General features: G+C 28.8%; 3 protein-coding genes across 8 annotated transcripts; 1 reads left to right on the top strand and 2 right to left on the bottom strand.

Annotated features, from left to right (window-relative positions):
• Window positions 1-2,878, top strand: LOC101500358 (14-3-3-like protein C; the record flags this gene model as incomplete). Its single annotated transcript, NM_001309710.1, is given in 5 exon segments — window positions 1-75; window positions 257-654; window positions 1,459-1,568; window positions 1,700-1,848; window positions 2,826-2,878. Coding segments are annotated over 5 exon segments (783 nt in total), but the record flags the coding sequence as incomplete, so codon positions are not given.
• Window positions 2,879-8,464: 5,586 nt separating this feature from the next.
• On the bottom strand, window positions 8,465-9,660 carry LOC105852265 (uncharacterized). 5 transcript variants are annotated; one of them, XR_003473453.2, is made up of 4 exons: window positions 9,512-9,660; window positions 9,357-9,392; window positions 9,035-9,224; window positions 8,465-8,949 (listed from the first exon to the last, which is right to left on the bottom strand). XR_003473453.2 is itself a non-coding variant. In XM_012716848.3 (3 exons), exons 1-3 carry the CDS (start codon window positions 9,552-9,554, stop codon window positions 8,853-8,855), a joined length of 330 nt encoding a protein of 109 aa, XP_012572302.1. In that variant the 5' UTR covers window positions 9,555-9,660; the 3' UTR covers window positions 8,467-8,852. The 5 variants fall into 5 exon arrangements, 1 of the variants encoding a protein (XP_012572302.1); XR_003473451.2 differs by having other exon boundaries at window positions 8,467-8,949; window positions 9,353-9,392; XR_003473452.2 differs by having other exon boundaries at window positions 8,470-8,949; window positions 9,035-9,188; window positions 9,353-9,392.
• A 5,678-nt stretch (window positions 9,661-15,338) lies between these two features.
• LOC101499086 (protein SCAR3-like) lies at window positions 15,339-22,485 on the bottom strand. Of its 2 annotated transcripts, none has more exons than XM_004504243.4 (9): window positions 21,984-22,485; window positions 19,914-20,077; window positions 19,690-19,813; window positions 19,374-19,506; window positions 19,190-19,257; window positions 16,334-19,100; window positions 16,128-16,229; window positions 15,620-15,727; window positions 15,339-15,534 (listed from the first exon to the last, which is right to left on the bottom strand). In XM_004504243.4, exons 1-9 carry the CDS (start codon window positions 22,136-22,138, stop codon window positions 15,481-15,483), a joined length of 3,675 nt encoding a protein of 1,224 aa, XP_004504300.1. In that variant the 5' UTR covers window positions 22,139-22,485; the 3' UTR covers window positions 15,339-15,480. The 2 variants fall into 2 exon arrangements, with proteins under 2 accessions (XP_004504300.1, XP_004504299.1); XM_004504242.4 differs by having other exon boundaries at window positions 19,190-19,260; window positions 21,984-22,484.
• Between the last annotated feature and the right edge of the window lie 492 nt (window positions 22,486-22,977).

Raw genomic sequence — 22,977 nt, 5'->3', positions numbered from 1 at the left:
CCATGGCATCCATCAAGGAACGTGAAAACTTCGTCTACATCGCCAAGCTCGCTGAACAAGCCGAGCGCTATGAAGGTTCACTCAATTTCTCTCTTCCATTTTTTTCTATAAAGTTCACTTTTTTATGCTGATTCCGTTTACAATCTATTTGAATTTTCATTGATTTTTGTAATTGAGTGTGAAATTGGATTTGGGTTTTCGATTTTTCTCAATTATGTTGAAAAAGTTGTAAACTTTTACTGTTTTGGTGTGTTAGAAATGGTGGAAGCAATGAAGAATGTGGCGAAGCTAAATGTTGAGTTAACGGTGGAGGAGAGAAACCTTCTATCAATCGGATACAAGAACGTAGTGGGTGCTCATAGGGCTTCTTGGAGGATTCTATCCTCGATTGAGCAAAAGGAAGAAGCTAAAGGGAATGATGTGAATGTGAAACGGATAAAGGTGTATAGACAGAAAGTTGAATCTGAGTTGTCCAATATATGCAGTGATATCATGACTATTATTGATGACCACCTTATTCCTTCATCCTCTTCTGCTGGTGAATCTAGTGTCTTTTTCTATAAGATGAAAGGGGATTATTATCGGTATATGGCGGAATTCAAGACTGGTGATGAGAGAAAAGAGGTTGCTGATCATTCCATGGAAGCATATCAGGTCTGTTTGTATTCACAATTCTTGTGTCTTTGTGGTTTAAAAAGGTCTTGATGTTTGTTACTTATGTTTTGGATATACTGTTGCTTTTGCTTGGCATGTCACTCTTCACTGAGGCTAGAGAAGTTTTTTTTTTTTTTTTTAAAGTTTCCCTTTACATTTTTTTATTCACAAGTTTTATTGGTCTTCTTTTTTTCTCTGTTTTTTTTTTGCTGAATTGATATTGGCCTATAGTGTTCTTTTTTTTTTTAATAGAGTTAAAAATCTATTAATGTAATATTAATTGTTTGATTGGAATAACTTCAACTATAATATCAATATGTTTATTGAGTTGATGTTATTATCTTTACTTGTAGATGACTACTTGTCATTGGTGATATAACCTTGAGGATTTGTTAGGGAAGAAAAAATGAAGTGAGGATTTTTGTAGTTCAAATAGGCTTGTTTTGTGGAAAATGAATGGATTTCTTCAAATAGGATTTGTTAGAGCTTTTCACTCACTTTCATGTGGAGAAGAAAAGATAAAGTGGGGAGACAAGAGAGGATAGTGCATACTCTTCATATATGACATTCATTATACCTTAATATTTGTCTCATGACTACCTTTGATCACTCATAAGATTTATTTATGTTTTTTTATTGACAAAATGTCAGTATATTAATAAATTAGCAAGTTATATTAGTTTCTAGGGTTTGATCCCTGGATTTTCTGATTAGTACTCTTTTGGTGTTCCTCAACTCATCAGCGAGCGGTTTGCTTGCAACTTCATTTATTCATGTTAATCTGACAACTCATAAACATTGCAGATAGCTTCAACTGCCGCAGAAGCTGAGTTACCTCCCACGCATCCCATTCGATTGGGTTTAGCTTTGAACTTCTCTGTGTATTATTATGAAATTTTGAACTCTCCGGAAAGGTATGTCTATTATTGTTATTTTTTTTCTGGTGGTACTACTATTTAGCATCCCATCTCTTCTTTGTTAGAAATCTAAGTGTCTTAGCCAAAGTCTGTTTAACAGATTTAATATGTCACTCCTCATATTTCAGGGCATGTCACCTTGCTAAGCAGGCATTTGATGAAGCAATCTCTGAGTTGGATACTCTGAGTGAGGAGTCTTACAAAGACAGCACACTGATTATGCAGCTTCTAAGGGACAACCTCACATTGTGGACTTCTGACATCCCTGAAGATGGAGGTGATTAATGGAAATTAGTTTTCTTTTTCAGTATGTTAGTTGGACTTGGTCTGATGTAAATGAAATGAATGCATTATTTTATAGAATTTAAGCTTCGGTTAAATTGGTCCTTGAATTTTGTGAATTGGCAAATACATCCCTCAAAATGTAAAGTTTCAGTGAAGCTAATCCATCTGTAAACTTTTTCCATTAGAGATTATGATGTGGCACGCTAATTGAATGTGTGACTTCTCCACATAGATCCCACGTCAATGTCATCTCACCGTAGACTAATTTGTCTATGAAATTTGGGCATCTATGAGACTAATTTGTTAGTAGTTGTAATTGTGCATTTACTACTTACTAGCAAATTAATTCATGAAGGACCTAAATTTTATAGACAAGTTAGTCCATGTTGTGATGTCATTGATGTGAGATCAACGTAGAGGGGTTACGTATTCAATTAGCATGTCATATCATATCTCTAATGGTAACGGTTTATAGAGATACTAATTTTACTTATACTTTACAATTTTAAAGATATATTACCAATTCGCAAATTTCAAGGACTAATTTAACCGGCTCTTACAATTTGGAGGACCAATTTGGCTATTCAATCACATTTAAGATGCAGTCAACAACATTATCATGATTTATGGTTGATATAGCCGTTTGTCCATAGCTATTGTGATTTCTCTTTTTTTTATGTTTGGTTTATTTGGAGAGGTGTAGCTCTCCTGTTTTGAAAGATCAAAGTCTGTGAAAAAGCTAGGACTATATTTTAGTCAACATTAAAAGTTATCTGTTTGGTAGAGTTATACATTTTCATCATTGTTTCCTGTCAACTTCACTGATATTTTTCTGTTATTTCAAATCTTGGCTATTTTCTTATTATAATTTTCAAGCTATAGTTAGTTTTGCTACTTTCTGTAGTCCTGGCAACCCAACTTCAGTATATCTGATTCCCACGCTTAATAATGTACCTCGTTTTTTAACAGCTGAGGATGAAAAGGTGGAGTCTTCGCGAGCTGGTGAAGGTGAAGATGCATAGGTAGGTTATGTATGTATTCACTCACTTAACAGATGATATTTGGATTTTACTTTTACCTTAACAAAATTTACACTTTGCAGTGAAGAGTAGCATACATAAGCTTGGAATTTGTGGTATGTCTGTGTGCATACTAGAAGGTTACTACTCTCTTGACACCTTTCATAGTTTACCATTTGGATCATGTTGTACTAGATTATGAAGTTTGTCTCAAGAAGTTGAGATTGCATGTTGTTTGATTGTAATTTAATGTTTGCTTTGTTTTGCCGTACATATTTGCAAAAGAGATGCTGTCTTCAAATCATTCATCAATTTACAAATAGTATCTGATTTAAATCGGATCAGTATACTTTATATGTCAGCTTCAACAAGCTGCTAGGATTAGCATCACATTGATAATAAATGAATGGTTATGATTAGTATATTTTTAATATTGAGAGTATTATAATATTTATTAGATTTGACAAATTTATCAAAGTTTTCTAAAATCTTTCTCTAATACAATTTTTGAATTTCCTCAAATTAGGAGATTATGTATCACAAAGAAAAATAAATCCTAAAACACTTCGCTTCCAAAACTCTTCATCTTTTTCACTTTATCCTTTCTTTTTTAAAATTCTCTCATCTCCTAAACTCTTAACACACTTAAAGATCGTTTCTCTTCTTGTTTCCTTTCAAGTATTTCAAGAACTTGGACTTCTTCAAGATGGCTCCCTCGCATAAACCACAACATCATTAATTTATTAACAAAAAAAAGTTAAGTGTAGTTTTTTAAATTGAATTGCTTTGATGGTTAAAACATTAAACTGAATTGAATTGTTAAATTGAACCATACCAAAAAGAATTAAATTGTGACGGATAGTTTACGAACTAAATTAGTTCAATTCAGTTTGTGGATAGAACTTCATAATTTGATTTTACTTGTATTTTTTTACAATTCGATTTAGTTTGGTTTTTGATTTTTCTTAACACCCTACTTTAACAATTCAATAATATATTGTGGATTAGGGATGTATTAATCTTCTTAATTAAGCATTTGTATGATCATCATATATGGTGAGAATAGTATATATGCACGAGGAAGTTTCCCCTAGCTTGGATTCTCTAAAATTAATGGATCCTAATTGGCTGGTACTACTCCTCTTGTTGGATGGAAATAATATATTCCAATGAAATGAAATATAAGCAAAATTTAGAACTCAAAAGTAGATATATTCAGTTAAAAATTAAGATTAAATCTATCAATTTTTCAATTATTTGTGTTTCTTATATTCCATCTCAGAGTAGTATTGTTTAAAAATAATTCAAAAATAGTTATTCTCCTTAAAAAAACACTAATTATTCTAAATTAAAAGAAACATTTCTACCTACATTTCATTACTAAAATCTTGAGAAGTTAGTAAAGTGAGTAAATCAATAGTTAAGATTGTAACTATTTATGCTTGATTATGCATGTACATATAATATTAATAATTGATTTTTTTTTTAATTAATAGTTGATATAATTCAATTTATCCTCTAAAAAAAAGTTGTTCATCTTAGAGGAGTCCAAAAAAGAAGTTGTTCCTCTAAAAAGAGCTATTTTTTATTTTAGTTTTTAGTTTTTTTTTAATGGTTAGAGTAAATTTCAACTTCCCGCCGAGGATATTAAAAGAGTTTAATTGCAATTTTAGACTTATTATTTTTACTGATTCACAAAATTGATCTCCTATTTTAAAAGTCGATAGTTTTGGTCATTTCCTATGATTTTTAACTAAAAAATGACGACGTGGGATGCTTTAAATAACGTGACATATGATAAGATGATGTAGAATGATTAATACCTATGAAATTAGAATAAAACATCGTAAAATCTTAGATTTCAACTTCAGAATTTTTTATATTTTTAATCTAATTAATGATATATGAAGTATTAATGCATCTAGATGGTTCTATATTATAAAATTGTATGTCATGTCATTAAAAATATGTCAAATCATTGTTTTTTTAGTTAAAAAATATAAGAGAGAGACTAAAATTGTCGACTTTTAAGATAGAGGGACCAATTTCGTTAATTGGTAATAATAAAGGAATCAAATAATTATTCTCTATCTTTTTAAGCAAAAATAGGCTAAATTACATCCGTTATCCCTTAACTTAATTTCACGTAACGTTTTAGTTCTTTATCTTTTTTTTTTCCAACTTGGTCCTTTATTTTAATTTTAAGTGACAATTTGATATTTTATGTTTTAAAATTTCAACAATATTATCCTTTTTTATACAAAAATTCAAAAAAAGTTTCAAACAAAACTCATAAAATTAATTATATTCTTCAATATAATACAAATTTTATCAAATTTGTAACGTAGATCTTCAAATAAACTCATATTTTCATACTTTATTTGATATTGTTAGGAATAAAAGACTAAATCGGGAAGAAAAAAAAAAGATAAAGGAATAAAACGTTAACTGAAATTAAATTAAGGGATCAAAGGTGATATTTAGCCGCAAAAATAAATAGTACTTCTTAATATTTGAATTGGAAGTAAGAAATATATTTTAGACATAAATGAATATAGATATTAATTAGCTTATTATAAAAATATTTTAATCATAAATTAAACATTTTTGCAAAAATATATTAAAATCTATATACTGATAAATGCTTACATTAAATAGGAATGAAGAGTTTAAACATAAACTAATTTATATTTAACCCACAAAAGTAATAATAAACAAAAAATGATTAAAAATAATAATAATACAAGTAATAAATGATATTTCCTAAAGACACAATAATAAGAGTTTAATTTTCATACATTCATATTATAAAAAAATTTACACTATAAACTCTCATTACTATCACCCATTTTTGTGACTTCTAATGTAGTTATATTAAAGTTAAATATTTTTAATAATCTAAAAATTATGATCCATTGACAATATAAAAAAAATTTATATTAATTATATATATATATATATGAATTAAATTCTAATAATAAGTGAGATAAAATAATATTTTAATTTCGTAACCCACATTTTCTAACAATATAGGAACATATATTAATATTTTAATTTGTATGAAACAAATTAGTATGATAAAAAAAAATTACATGTTTTTTTATAAAATAGTGTTGATATATCAATTTTAAGATATTTATGTGGTCATCATATCATTTTGTTGATATGTTTGTATATATATTTGACAAATATATATAAGAGAATTTTTTGGTTATATATATATAAGAAAAAGTCGCGAGTTTTAAAGTACATTTATTGATTAAATTATTTTTATATTTTTATTTAAAATATTTATCTTTTTAATATTAACAGTGGGTATTTAAAGTCTTACTGTCTTTAATAATTAAAGAATAAATAATAATGATTATTAATGCTAAATTATGAAGTTGAGTTTTTGAGAAGTCTGTCGCGTGAAATTAAAGAATTAAAAAGTATATGTATTCCATTACAAAGTCACAATGTATTAAAAAATTAAGATAAAATATGAATAAAATATATAAATATATACAGATCATATATATTAACAATTGAAGTAGGTAAAGCTAAAATAAAATAAAAATATTGCACAAATATATGTTAATATATTTTTAGATTGATAGAGATAAGAATTGAGTAGACATAACATAATCAAGGATGTTTAATTTTTACGGTGATGTTTTCAGCCTTCTAGTATTATCATAGATATATTAGAAAAATTTGAAACTTTTATTGTGGAGTTGAAGTCTAAAGAAAAGACATTAAAAAAAAAATAGTTAATGAAATGAATATGTGCTTTTGTCTAGAGGCTGGAGCAAAAAAAAATGTATGTTAAATATCCATCATAATTTCTTTTTACCTAAGTTTCATAGTTTGTAAAAAAAGAAAAAAATCTATAGCAAAAGACATTAGCACAATGACCTTGATCATTGGTTCATATTGTTATTAGATTCAAGGTAATTTCAAATTTACTTCTCTAGTTTAATTTGAACAGATGAAAGTATAATAGAAATTGGTGAAATTTTTATCATAGAATTACATATTAATTTAAAAATTTACAAAAGATAAATGAATGTAAAGTCTAAAATTATCATAATCTTAATGTGATTACACTATCTACATATATAAGAAAAAAATTAAATTAAATTAAATTAAATTGAAAAATAAAAAAAAAATAAAAAAAAAAGAATGATTTCCTAACTTCATGATATAATAGACAATAATAATATAACAAATCGGTATAAAATATCGTATTATATCTTCTGAAGTTTAATATATATGTATTTACTTTAAAAATAATCCATAGAAATGAGTATAGTAAAATATTTAAAACAAAAATATCAATAATTTAGTATAAAAATAATGATATTGGATGTGAGTGTTAGTGAGTCCTAAGATATTTTTTTCTTTAGATTAGGTTACCAATTTATCACACATTCATCCTAAATTTTTATGAATCAAAATATAAAAAACTAAAAAATAGAAAAAATTTATTACCTAATTTGAACATCTATAAGAGCCTCAATGCGATAATCAGCGGCGAACATCCAAAATTTGATATATGAACCGAATATAAAAATAAGAAAGTTAATTAAATAAATCAAAATATAGAGTGAAGATAGTACATAGAAAAAAGAAAATGATTACTAAGAAAATATATATATATATATATATATATATATATATATATATAAATAAAAGAAAGAAACTTGTATAAAACAATATGATAATTATTTGTAACATGCAGGTTTTTTTTATCACATTTTGTAAAAAAAATAATTTTTTTATCACATAATTTATGTGTGTTAAATGTGCTTATATATATGATTAATGATTTTATTTGTGTGCATTTAGTCGCATAACAAAAAAAATCTATTTTATTTATGTGTTTTAATGCACATTTATAACATTCATTGTCTAGAGCATACAGTTTCTTTAATAAAAAAAAAATTCAAATTTTATGAGTTTATTTGAAAAGAAAGTAAAATATATTTGAAAGATGTTATTTTTATTTGTTGCATTTGAAAATAAATATTTTTGATAGAAGATTAATATTACAATAAATTATTAATTTGCTTAGTAAATGTCATGTCTATTTTAAAATGTTTTGAGAACTTTTATCACTAATATAGATACATTAAATAGTAATAAACATAACTTTATTACTAATATATCGAATACTGTTTTGAGAACCTTTAACAACAATAAAGGTATAATTAAATGTGTTTTGAGAACCTTTACTACTAATATATTTTATTTTATTAATTTGGTACACATAGATTGTATTTTTTTTATTAGTAAAATAATGAATTGATTTTCATATTCAACCTAAGTCACCATAAACATTATTATACTCATAATTAAGCAACAAAAAATTTAATAAATTGAATTATAATTATTTTTATTATTAAATGTTCGATTCTCTTTTATCCTTTTATATTTAAGTAAAATCTTATATGAAAAATGAATGAAATTTTTTAACAAGAGGTTCATTTGACCGATATTTTTTTTTAGTAAAAAAATTATTTTCGTATTTTGTTCAATTTTTAAATAATTTAAGTTACTAATTTTTCTTATAATAATCAATTCTTTTACATTACTTCATCATTGTCATTTAATATATGTATGTACATTTTGTTCGATTCTATCCATACACGTACTAATAAAATAATCATTTAATATTTCACCAAAAAATACAATGTATTTTAATAATTACATTCTTTTAAAAATAAATATTAAGAAACATTAATTACCCCCTCCATTTACATTAGGGAATGAGATTTGTCTTCTATAACTAAAGAGTCTTACAAATTAACTCTAATAGTTTTGGTCTAGTATTTAAAAAAATATATATTAAATTTGATAGGTTGAATGTTTAATCTCTTCTCTAATAAATCATCTCTTAAAAGAATATGACAAACTCAGAGTAAATGAACTAACATGTGTGTAAAAACATTCTAACATCATTTTTCATTTTCCAATTGAGAAATTTCATGTAACTTTATTTGTGATGATCATGAAGATGATGAAAGATATCAATGATAAAAAGGATAACTGTGACAAGGCAACCCAGCATGAAGAAACAGCAAATTGCTTTCCTGAAATAAAATCAATAAAATATATATATGAATTGTGATATAAAAATAATTCAAAGTAGCAAACATTAGAAAGAATAATATTTACCAACTTCCTTTTGGACACAAACACAATGGTGCTAATTCAGTATCCCTACGCGATGGAAGACGAGAAAAAACAGGACTCTTTGATGCAATTTCAGGATCTTCAACTTTCACATCAATTACCTCTTCAGATTCAGCTTTTGTACCCCCCTCCATCCCTTTCATAGCACCAAATTTTGATGGATTCATTACATCTTTTATATGCGAATTAAAAAATAACCGAATTAACTTCTTTTTTTTTTAAAAAAAAAAAGTGGAAAAGGGGGAATTATTATTAACCAAAGTCACACTGATAAAGGTTAAACATAAGAGGAATTCATACCTACAAGTTCACAATCCTTCATGTGAAATAACATTTCCAACTAAAAAAATAATAATTTATTTTTTACTTTCAATCGTATCAATAAACAATAAAAAAATCCTACAAGGAATTGATTTGTGACTATAATGTATAAAAATAGTACCATATATATATATATACCTTTCTTATTGGGCTCAAACAAAGGCTTATGGGTATGATACATTTTTCCTGCCTCAGGTATAACTCTGTTGTTGATTTGTAAGATGCAACCTGCTTATGAACTAACAATATTTATAAGCTATTACGATTCTTCTTTTTGCTCTCTCTCTCTCTCTTTTTTTTTATGATGTGAAAGTGTTAAATAGAATAATTTTTATGAATTTATATAAATAAAATAAAATAGAGTAAAATAATATTTTTTTTATATCTAACACCCTCACAATATGGGAGAAAGGGAGAGAGCAAAAAGGAAATGATCCTATAATTTAAATTTATAAATACACATGGTGAAAACAATTAAGAGACGTGTAATATTTTTTTATAATGAAAAAGACTAAAAAAATCTCTTGTTACAAAGTGGCCCACAAAAGGACATGCTTTTATTGATTTATTTTTTATCAGAAAAGGACAAGCTTTTAGATTCAATTTAGAGCCAAATACATTTTTGAGAATTTCTTTGGGAAGTCTATGAATTTTGATGCTTTACTAAGGGAAATTTTTTTTGCTAATAAGAGCACGTTAACATATTTTTCTGTATTAATTGTAGTTCATGTGATTTTCATCACCTTTTTTATTTATTTATTAATGATTTCCATCACTTAAGAATGCCTATCAAATTAAAAAATATCTTACTATACCATAACACTTAATGCACTAAATATCTTACTAAGCTGAATAATATATATATATATATATATATATATATATATATATATATAATTGTTAATTAACTGAATACACCTCACTTTAAATGATTGGTTGCTAGCTAGCACTTTCTCTTCGTGATGCAATGATTTAAACGAACTTATTATTATTATTATTTTTATATAAGCAATTAATAGAAGGAGAAAAAAAAGAAAAAAATTGGGGACATAACCTAACTAATTACTATATATTTTAAGGTAAAAAAATATTATATATTTTATTAAATATTTTTAATTTAAAAAAAGTAAAATCTCAATTTTTGTTAAGTTCGTTTGATGTAAATATTTTTATATATTTTCAATTATGACCAATGTTTTGTACGATCAGTATTTAATATTTTGTGGTTAAAATATATTTTTGATTTTGACAAATATATTATTTTTTATTTTAATCTCTGTAAATTTATTTTTTGGATTTAGTCCCCCATAAAATAAAAGAAAATCAATTTTGGTCTATGTAAAAGAGTTAAGGACCAAAGTCAATCATCTCTAATTTTATAAAAATTAAATTCAAATAAAAAAATTTACAGGAACTAAAAAAAATAAAAATAGTATATTTGTAAAGATCAAATAAATATTTAAATCATATTTTATTCATTTTGGCACCATCTTAGTAGTGGTTTTTATAAACTAATTAAAAATATATACTTATATTAAGGAAAAAAGAATAAAATTATAAAACACATGGGTAGACAAAAGTCGAACCCATTATAATTAGCGTAGTTGATTTGACCAATGGAAGAATTATACGAGGAATACAAACAATATTTATACATCATATTATAATTTTTTTAAAGAAATCATTAATAGATAATAAAATACATATCAGCATATGAATTATTTGATGGGATCTTTTGCCCTATTATTTTCTTTTGCTAGATCTTTTTTCATATAATTAAATAGAACTCATTATTTTTATTTTTTTAAACTCATATTGTTGATAGTTAATAAAAATGCTACAAGAAGAAGATAAGATTAAAATTTAATACGTCGTAAATTTTCAAAAGCGATTAAACCAATTTATTAAGCGACAGATGAAAGTGTGTCAAAAAAAATTACGGATGAAAAGAAAGGAAACATATGTTGTTCAGTTGTTATGCCTTTTATCTTGTGTTAATTAGACTTTTCAAATAAACAAAGGTGTAAATGCATTTTTTTGTCTTACCCCTATTAACCAAAGTCAAATACCTTGGTTTGTATTTGTTTTCATCTGTCAAATCACACAAGCGTCAATGAATTTTTTTTCTCTATTTTTATAAATAATCTAGTGACGTCTTAAGTATGAAAAATTAAAAATATTATATTCAAACTCAAATTTCTCTACATATAGATATTTTTACGACTACTAATTAAATTATAAATACCGAACAGCGTTTTCTTTCATTAAATATAACCCCGTCCATATTGTTGAAACAACCTTTAGACACACAAACATCTATATAATTTCATATTTATTAAATGAGTTAAATAATTTTTAATCTCCATAAAACCTTATTATTTGATTTTTATTTTTTATAAAAAATTCATCAATTTTATTCCCTTAAAATTATTATTTTTTCTTCATTTTTTGTCCATAATTTTAAATCAACTATTGTGTATCTTTATAAATTTTTTAATGATTTTTTCAATAATGTTTATGACATATTTAACGAGTTATGTCTATTTTTTTTTAACAAATGATGAAATAAATATAAATTTTTAAAATTTTTGTGCTTAAAATTCATATTTAATTTATTGCTTGATAAAAAATTCAGATACTCCTCATACTTTCAACGTTTGTTGTTACCTGAAAAACATCACCCTCAACATAGTGAGCATAAAACTCAGTAACATAGATTAATAAAAAACAATTATTGATGTTTTCAAGCCATGTCGGTGTGCTAATCATGGAAAATCTTCTCGACAAACTATACTTCAAACTAATATAATATTATTTCTTCGTAAGCTATATTCAAATACCTCTTGTACCTCTAACCTCAAATCTTTCAAACATATTAAGCCACTAGATATGAGTTATCTAATGACTTAAACTCAATATAACAAGTAAATCATAAAGATTACACTGGTTTCACCCAATATCCTCTACTTGAATAACCTCTTTTGATAAGATTGGACATAATTAAGTCTGGTGCCTCACTTACCCTCGCTCCTGTCGTAAATAGACGAAGATCTCATCAAGCTAGAATGAACACTATATATATATATATATTATATGAGTAATATTCATTCACGTCATGGAACATGCACTTAACATATCAAACTTCAAGAAAATAGTGTTATATTTAAGCTTTCAAATGCAATTGGCTCCACTCAAAAACGAGTTTCCTAACTTAAGATATAGATATTTCAAGATAACTAATGTAGAAAAACTCATAATACAAAACAATCTACTTCATAAAATCACGAAAATTTGTAAATGTAATATAAACTTATAAAAATTTACAACAACAAATTAATAGGAATAAGCTTTCCATTCCAAATGATTTCACTAAAAATGGATTCCTATTACTTCTACTATACCCATTTTAATTTAGTTACGTCATAACCTTTTTATTCAGAAAACACTATAACTTTGGTAATTTAATTAAAATATCAAGCGATTTACGATTTGAATAAAAGATAACATTTTGGAAAATATTAGATGTCTAGTTTATAAATATAATTTTTATTCTGCATAATAGACATTCAATTAATACAATTTAATAAAGTAAGATATACATATACAAAAACGGAATAACATATTATTTTCCAACTTGTAAATCAATTTTCTCTATCAACTTGCAATGAAAATTAGTGAAACCAATGCTTATTTCGTAGGTAATTAAGTATATTTTCTAATGAGATAGAAATCAGCTCAAAACACTATCTATGGAGAAAGTTATGAACGAAATACCAAAGATATACCTACACGTGTTCAAAGACAACATTATACTATTTTCACTTCAAACTTTATATTTTCAAGTTCATATGATCAAGTAAGTAAAATACATTCAAAATTCAGCATAAAATCAAGTAATTAACGATACTAAACAATCATCATCTCATTACAAACTCAACCATAACATTCAACAACAATAATAAAACAACTATTCATAGTAATTAATAGAAACACCTAACATGCATTATTAATAATCAATGATACTAAATCAATTAAGATTATCTCAATATCTAAATATACAAATCATGAATAAATATTAGGAACATGCAACCAATATCTCTAAGCACACCTAAGAGAGGTTTTAAGAGGATTTTCTATGTTACCTTAAGAAGAGATTTGAGACTCTAAAATTTTATTCTAATTCTTTCTTCTACAAGTGAAACTTTAACTCCTCTTCACATTTCCATCTTCCTTCTCAACATAGAAGAACTCTAAACTTCTTCTCCTATATTAAAATCCTAGCTTTTCTTTTCTTCTTTCTCATAATTTCTCATTTCACTCTCCCTCTTGGTCCTATTTTACTCTAATATAGGTGTGAGATGTTTCTATGATAAGATGATGAAAGGATTGAGAAAGACATGCAATGGAGTTAGTGTGTTCTCTTTGATTTTTTTTCTTCTCTCTTATTATTTCCTCTTTTCTCTCTTCTTTCCTCACTATTTCTATTTTTTTTTTTTAATTTGTTTATTGGAAGATTGATAGGTGCACCACTCCTAAGTGGGTTGCACCCTCTATGAAACCCCTAACAATATTTTAGTTGTTACTCACTCAAATTTCTACTTATGCAAATTAATTATACTTTATCCTATAAAACTAATTATTCTTATTATTATAATTATTCTACTAACTATAAAAGTGATTCTAAATTGCATTAAAAAATACTAAAGTTTAAACATTTACCATTGGAATTTTCAATTGGTTATGTTATCACTAGATTAACATCATATGCGATTTTATAAAGAATTAGTGTATTTATTCATTTTAATAACAATAATAGAAATAATAATAAGGATGTTTGATAATAGTTTAGACAAAAGAGAATTGGGGTGTTACAAAATCTCACTTAATAAATTGTATTAAAATAAATTTGTGTTGTTGAAATATAATGATATAGAATTATTAGAGGGATTTTATTTTATTTTATTTTATTTTATTTTATTTTATTTTATTTTATTTTATCTTATAAGATATGATAAATTCTACCATAATTATCTCACATACGTGAATCTAACAATATCAACATTTGTTGTTAAGGCTTACAGACTTAAAAGGATTCGTTTAGAAATATTTTATGAAGGGTCGAGTTGAAGAGATGCGGTAGTTATTAAATACTTATATTAAAAAATTATAAATAAATGATGTATAGACCCACTTAATTACTCAAATGACAATACTCCATTGTGTATAGTCTAAATAAAGATGGAGAGGGAGTATATGCTTTAAGAGTTAAATCGTAATCTTATATTTCATATATTGTATATTTAATGTGTAATGTTACAAACACTAAAAAGCCATTTTTTCTCTGTAAAAAACCATTTTTAATATTAAATAAATTAGAATTATGTGTACTGGTCTAAAAATATTATACCATAACAAAAAAACATTTAAAAATTGTGCTTTAATCATTTAATAACCAATTCAAAATTTATCTTTTTGTTATACTACATTTTCAAGAATTAATAAGTTGAAAAAGTTTTATTATTAAATATGATGAAAACATATGTAGACTATAATTATGTGTTGGAAATGAGTTAAAGTTGTGTTGAAAGTTAGAGGTGTGTGAATTGTAAAAATGTAAAAAAATTCGCATAGAAAAAATATCACATACTAATAATATTTATGTGAAATATGATCATTGGAGTGTGCTCTAATGTATATCCAATTTCAAAGAATTCTATTATATATGGCTCATGAGTCACTTGAACAGCCGATTGTCTAGTCACAGTCAGTGACCAAGACTTGTTTACTGTGTATGAATATTGACTAGGGAATGTTTATTGACTGTCAGTGACTTAGGAAGGTCATTGAGTCACCTGAACAGTCGGTCGGCTTCTCTAAATACATTAGCTCAACATGATTTATCCACCTTATAAAGATTCAAAGCAAAAACAGCTATTGAAGACATAAATCATATTATCGTATGAGATTAAGGAAACTAATAGCTGCTGCACTATTAATAACAAATAAACAAAGATTTATTCACACATGCATGCATACATACATACATACAACAAAGCCTCATGTATGAAAGTTAAAAGAATTTTAAAAAAGAAAAGAAAAAAAAGATATCATGTATCACTCCACGTATCGTCGTCGTCTTCGCCATCATCACTTGCGACAACCTGCAAGTTTCTCGATTCCGGATGCAAAGTTAGATATAAAATGAAAACACCAAAATTAGTACTGAGAAAGAGGAGCCATGAGTACCTGACGGATTGCATTTGCTTTCTCCAAAATTGCGGTTACTTTGACGTTTGCGGTGGGACCCGTGGTAGCATTCGACTTTCCTGTTACTGTAGGCCTCAGGTTGAAGGACTGAACAAATCAATGATAAAACAATGCAGGAAGTTAGTTACAATAATTTTAATTACTTGATTTTGTAATTTTGCAACATCATGCAATCATTGAGATATCAAATTTGGAAGACAAACTTAATGTCAGTTGAGATATCAAATTGAAGTAAAAACTTCTAAAAAAACTTATAAACAAAATTGGTGAAGGGAGAAATTATAATTAATTAAAGTGACACTAACAACCATGTTAGTGTTTTACAACTATCGCACAAGGGATTTGAACTTTGTCCATTGAGGATATAAAGTCAAAGTTCTTGCCACTGAATAAACACTTCATGGACAAACTTCAAAAATTTGATGATTTGGAGGACCAAAATAAATATTTATCAGTAAATCATTGTGATTATCCAAAGAGTACTTACTTTGGTTCTGATTTGATAAAGGAAATCTTCTTTTTCATCTATCTCTTTTCCCATTCTCAACTGGTTTGCATTCTTCTGACCATTCAACTTCTGTGGACCCAGCTGAGTAAAGGCAGAACAAGATGAATACTTTGTTAGATTCCATTATCCATCATGGTTAAACAAATGTAATGTCTGAGAAAAAAGGGGTAAGATCAAATGAGTACCTTTTCCTTCAATTGATGTATAATAGTGTCATAAGACTCGTGACCGTCGTGATTAAGTTGTATTTGCTCGACCTCGCCAAGCCTAGGTTCCTGGAAGATAGTAGATTCTGGAAGACTTCGATCACTGATAAGTTCGGCATCTTCCGATATATAATATTGAGTCTCATTTGAATTATCCAACTGAGGTTTTGTGACCCTCCACTGCGTTGGAGGAGCTGGAGGAGGTGGTGGTGGTCGAGTAGGCTCCACATAACTATGTGACATAACATTATTGCATTCATGATGTCTATTACTTTCTATCTCAAGTACAGGATTCACACTTTCGAAACTTGGAAAATCAAGTAATGGTCCAGATAAGGAAGGTTCGCCATTCATATGTTCATTTGTTATGTCAGTGTCGTTATTGGACACTCTGCCATGTTCTTTGGGGCTTAAGATAGATGCACTTGATGAACTTCTGTGAGGAGAATCATGCACATCGTGGTCACTGCTTTCAGGAATTTCATCCCACTGATCAGAATCATCGTCCGAGCGAGGAGTATGGCAATCATCTGATGCACAAGGAGATGATCTACAGAACGTGTCATCACCGTCAGAATAAAAGCCTGAATCGTCAAGAGGAATGGAAGACTCGGGGACCAATTGGAACGAAGGAAACATATCCCTTATACTTTCATGATGATTACCACCATCAGGAAACTGCAGTTTTAGCTTGGAGGTCTCAAGTCCACTGAGAGGTTGGAAGGATATTTTCATATGTTCAAGCGGCGGCGAAGGAGGGAGTGAATCTATAGGATAACCGAAACTAACTTTCTCTTTGAAGGTTCTCTCAGGATGTGACTGCTTTATAATGCTATTTTGTTCACTCTGCTCCAATATAACAGATTTCAAAGAATTATAATGTCCAGATTTTTCATCGAAAGAAACCTTGCGATGCAAGCTTTTTATTAATAACCTATGACCAAGTCCAAACAGTTGCAACGAGTTTTCATCGTTTTCCTGGTTGGTTTCAGCACAATTCTTTGTGTCGGCAGCAGCTGGGGGAACAACTCCAGGTGCAGTTACGTTGACTTCGCCCAAACTGTTCCTCTTAGTGTGACCATTACTCTGCTGAGAACTGTGTGACGTATTTTCAGATGTACAAGCCTGATCATCATATCTAGAACTTGATTCCTTAAGAATTTGTTGAGTAATCTTTTCTGATAATTGTGGTCCATCTTTGTAAGTGGAACCATTGCTCTTTTGCATTGAATTGGCAAGTGAACCACCATTCATCTCATTTTTCATGCTCAGAGACTCTTGATTTAAGGAACTTGGCATGGTAAAATCAGGAGGTTTTGATGGCTCAAGTCCTAATAATCCACCGTTAGTCCAGAACCTAACCGAGTTATCGCTCAAAGACTCTTTACGCGTGTCTTCATATTTGCAGTTATTATTGACCTTCCCTGCTCTTTCATCTGGTAGTTCAGAGCCAGAAAATGATTTATCGGTTCTAATGGATGCTGACGTTGTATCATTATCGGTAGGAGAGCCAATGGATGTATGAGTCCCTACTGAGTGATCCAAAACCGAATTCTCATGTGTGTGAGGATCCCTTCCAGAAATTAGACTCTCAGAGGAATGAGAATCAGCTACATCCGTGGTTATTTCTTTGCTAGAAGAAACATTTGACGGACTCGCATATCCCAAATCAGATTCATCTGGCTCTAATGTGAGAGGAGGAATTTCTGGTAATGTGAGAGGAGGAATTTCTTGTAGGGAGTCAGGAAAGTCCCCAAACGTTTCTTTGTGGTATGGAATGTCTAATGGACTCGCAGGTTCAAAATCAGATGCATGTGGTTCGAATGTGAGAGGAGGAATTTCTTGCAGTGAGTCAGGCAAATCTTGGATTGCTTCTTCGTTTGAGTAAACAGTGTCTCTGGTCACTTTTTCAATATCAGGGATATATGACTCTGGCGTGAGAGGAGAATTTTCTTGAAGCAAGTCAGGAATATCCTTGCCTGTTTCTTTGTTTATGTGAACAGTATATCCGGTTTGAGAAACAACATCAGATAAATTGTTGTCAGATAAATTAGAAGGAGCTTCAGTATCTCCATTTTCAATCATTTCAAGAGTGACATTTGATGCGAATTGCTGCACCTCTCGTTTGGTTTCGTAGTCAAGATCAACTTCAGATTCTGATTCGATGGAGTTAAGAGCATCCATGAAATTATCATTATCAGGTTCACTATCTATATCATCATCTGCTTGAATCTCTCCAAAGACTGGTTTTAGGTTTCTTTCTTCATTAAATAGAATATCACTGTAATCAATATTAGCTATGCCATTGCTAATGCTAACAGGCTCGTTCACATGCATATCCGAGTCGTGTTTTTCCACAAGCCTCTCTGGTGTTTTATCCGTCTCACAGGTTTGACTATTGGATTCCACTATCTCTTCCTTTTCATCCCAAGTAACACCGGACGAATGAGAGGGGATTTGCTTTTCCAATGAATCGTGTGAAATATCATCATCTATAGAAGGAGATACTGATGGAAGAGTATCAGTTTTCTGTGCCAACCTTGGAGAGGATGGTTCCTCGCAATCCTGTTCTTTTGGTTGCAAAGAATTATTACTTGGATGGAAAATACATTCAATGTAGCCAGCCCCAGACTTTGAATCGAAAGAATTTGAACGATCTTCTACATCTGATTTCATTGTCATGTCTATTGTGGAGTTTGTGTGCGAGGAAGCTCGTCCGTTGATTGAGGAAGAATTAAATTGCATTCTGTGTAGTAAATACACTATGTAAGTGTTGATTTTGAATATATAATATGTATGCGATAAATACTTGTACAGTAGACACAGAAACTATACCTGCCACTATTGCCATGCATCTGTTCACCCCTCAAAAGTTCCCCGTTCCTTCGTGATGTTGACCTTCTCTTCTGTCCAACATTTTTTATATAAGCAAAAATAAATAAATAAATTCCAAAGAAATTAAATGGTTAAAAACAATCTTCCCACCGATGTCTTTGGATCATTATTGTACAATTTGTACCTTATTTTTACGGGATTTCCTAGCCTTTTCGGTCTTCTCAGAGTATCGTTCTTCTGAATCTGCAGATACTCTCTTGAAGAAGGTTGGATCTGAATATCTCCTTAAACAAGATCCTGGGCCACCGGTATCGAATCTGATTGACAAAAAGTATTTCATTAATCAGTACAGAACACTATTTGAACAAGACTAGTAACTTTATCTTCAAAAGGTTGGAAATTAGTTAACTGCTTAAGCTTTGGGACCTAACTAATCTTGCTATTCTCAAACAGAAAAACAACATAGGAGGAGGAAGGGAATAGAAAGAAATTCAACATACTTATCAAGCAAGTGAACTCGTGGAGGATCACGGCATTCTTCATATGAATCCATAATAAAATGAGGCAAGTCATTGTATATGAAATGATTTCGAGCAGTTCTTATGCGTGGATGCCATTCACAACCTGAAACGAAACTGGTTTTCATTAAGAACTTCTACACCGTCTGAACATCAAAATCACGGCCATTTAATAAATGTAATATTCTGTAATCGAAAAGCCATACCAGCTGTGTAGGCTAAATGTATGTGACTTGTTTGTGCCAATACGGCCTTCTCCAAGGGAGGTAGGGAAGCTTCGATGTTTTGAACGCGAGTCATCAATCTATGACTCCTAGCAGCCGTTATCATCACTTGCTCCTGCAGACCATGAAAAACCTCTGCTGCGAAACTACATATTCAAAAAAGTTTCAACGGTAAAACTCAACACGAACACAAATATAAGAAAGAAATCTAACCTACTTAGATTAAATATCATTCATAACATTGACAATGTCTTGAGAAGCTCAGAGAAAATGTCACAATTACCAGGAACTATTTAACTATATTTACACTAGATAATGGCACACAAGTCAAACATGTACACAAACAGTGGAATTTGAATCCAACACGAGAAATCATTATTTATTTTAAGATTTTAAATGTTTAAAGACTTTAAGAAACACATAATAGGGCTATCTGGGAATTTTTCAGCTATGAAGCACCAATAATTGCATTTTATTTACAATTTGCATATTGTATTTGATACATATCCTATACTACGACTTTTGACATTCCATATTTGTGAAGTACCCAAATCAACTTTTAAAAATAAGAAAATAGAAAATCTGTCTAATTTTGATATGGTAGAGGCACTTTAGGATACAGCCTAAGAGGTTCCATACAACCTGGACCTTTTATTTGAAAAAGGACTCCTCAATTTCTCTGGTACGGTATGCAAACATCAATTTCACATTTTCTAATTTCCGAGTTCGTACACTTCAATGCAAAATTCTATTCTATGCTTATAACCATTTCAAAGCGCACAACTTTTTTTATCTTCGGGTTGTAGCATATTTGTGGCTTCAAAAGTTTACTACAAAATATTCTTCTTTCACAATTATATTTGCTTCATAATTATCAATTCCTTTTGTTAGATTTTTATTCCAAAATTTAAACACAAAGCATCCAATTGAAACCACATATAGTTACATAATACTATGTTTAAGAATTTTATTCATAGTTGAACTTTTAGCATTGCAAAATATATGTTTAATAGTTTACTATGTTTTAGAATATGTTTTGGGCATCTACATACATATTCTTGATGTATTATTGTGTCATGTATTTTTCAAGAATAATCATATTCTGATATCAAATATGTTCCATATCTATGCATCATTGTTTTTAAGACAAAAAACACAGACCCTAATCCAGGATTTATATCAAGCAAAATCAACAATAATCACTAGCTATCAGTGTGCAATTTCATTGAAACCCAAAACAAACTAGATGTATTACAATTTATTATACTTTTAAAGATAGCTTGAGACTGAGAGAATCCTTTTAGTATCATGGTGAGAAAAGTGCTGTTCTGTACAATGAAAAAAATAGCTGAATCTATAATGGATCAAAATAAGTAGTGTATATAAGAGAGCAGGAAGGAGGTCTTCAAACTAGTAAAATTTCAGAATGACATTCAGATTAGTCATAGTGCTTCTACTATAGACTATATCTATAGCTGTTTTTCTTGAGTACAAAATGGAATTATTTTGGTTAAAAATGAGAAACCTCTAGAAGAAATTGAAGAAAGAAAGAATCAATCAAGAGTCAGTTTAAAATATATTAGACCAAGAAAGAAAGCCTTTTTAGACAACTTCATTCCTCATAACCATTGTTGCACCTTATTGGGAAAAACCTAAGTGCCACATAATCTGGTAACCAACCATAGTGTTGAAAAGCCAAAAGAACTAGAGTGATTATCCAAAATGTAACCAAGGTATAGCTGAACACAACTTATAATAACTATCTACAACTACAAAGCTCAAGTCCATCCAATAGGAAAACTCAACAACAACAAAAAGTCAAAGAGAACTTTATTAGGCCCGAAAACCTAAAAAAAAGGACCTCAACCTGAACAGACACATTCAGTCACTACCAAAATCAACTTTTTCAGCAATCCACAATCTCCAACCCATTAAAGTCTCAAAACAACAGAAATTAACCAACCCATTTTCGAAAAAATGCAAGTATTTGAGAATGAATAAAAACAGAAAGAATCAAAATTTAAAATTGAAAAAAGAAAAGAAAAGACATACTCAGCAAGATCACCAAGTTGTCTCAAGATCCCAACAAGTCCAGCAACAGCAACTCCATCAAGAACTGCTTTAGGGTCTTCTCTATTAGTCTCTCTATAAAGCTCAGGTTGCCCCAAACCGAACTCATTTCTCACCTGCAACCTCACAAGAGGCATCTTTTTTTCTCTTTGTAAACCCAAAAGAGGACCCTTTTATTTTCTCAACTCCTTCTTAAACCAATGAATGTGTGGAGTGAATTGAATGAATGCAAAGGGAAGCAATAAATGAAGGAATGAAGAGAGAGAGAAGAAAAAAAGATGGGATTTTTATGAAGTAATTAGAGAGAGAAAGTTGGTGGTGGGTGTATAGATTGGAGCAGCTTAACTGCCAAAGAGAAGGAACAAATAGAGAGAGGAGGTTAAGTGTACGGATCCATGGTTGTGGTAAGGTGAGGGAGAAGAAGGACATTGCCAACTATGCAAGCCATTCTTGAACGGAAATCATTGTCTCAGACAACAACATAGGGAGGGGACCAACAAAACTACGATTTTACCCTCTTTGTTTGGAGTCAATCTCTTCTGTGTCCGGAAAGTGTTATGTTTTGAAATGACTGTTTTGACCCTTGTCAACTAAATTTGACTGTGGTTTTTGAACTTCCATTGTGAAATCAAACCACAAATTTTTAACTAATTTTATATTAATTTAATTTCATATACGAAAAGCGAAAGTGTAAAATATTTTACATTCTTATCGTATTAAAAACACTTATCTTTATTTTTAAATATATTTATCATATAAGTTTAATATTTTTAAATATTGAATTGTTGTAATTTATTTACAGTATAGAAACTTTTTATATTGATACTATATTATATATAAATTAAATTTATTTCACATGCAACAATATTAAATGGTTAATATAGTTTAATTGTATGTTTAGTTGCAATGTTAAGGAGTTAAAATGTGATTTTGGAGATACAAAATTCATTTTAAAATATTTAATGTTATAGAATAT

Source organism: Cicer arietinum, chromosome 6 (genome assembly GCF_000331145.2).
Source record: "Cicer arietinum cultivar CDC Frontier isolate Library 1 chromosome 6, Cicar.CDCFrontier_v2.0, whole genome shotgun sequence".
Taxonomy (NCBI): Eukaryota; Viridiplantae; Streptophyta; class Magnoliopsida; order Fabales; family Fabaceae; genus Cicer; species Cicer arietinum.
Note: the sequence above shows the minus strand (reverse complement) of the source record. Positions and strands in the feature narration are given on the sequence as shown.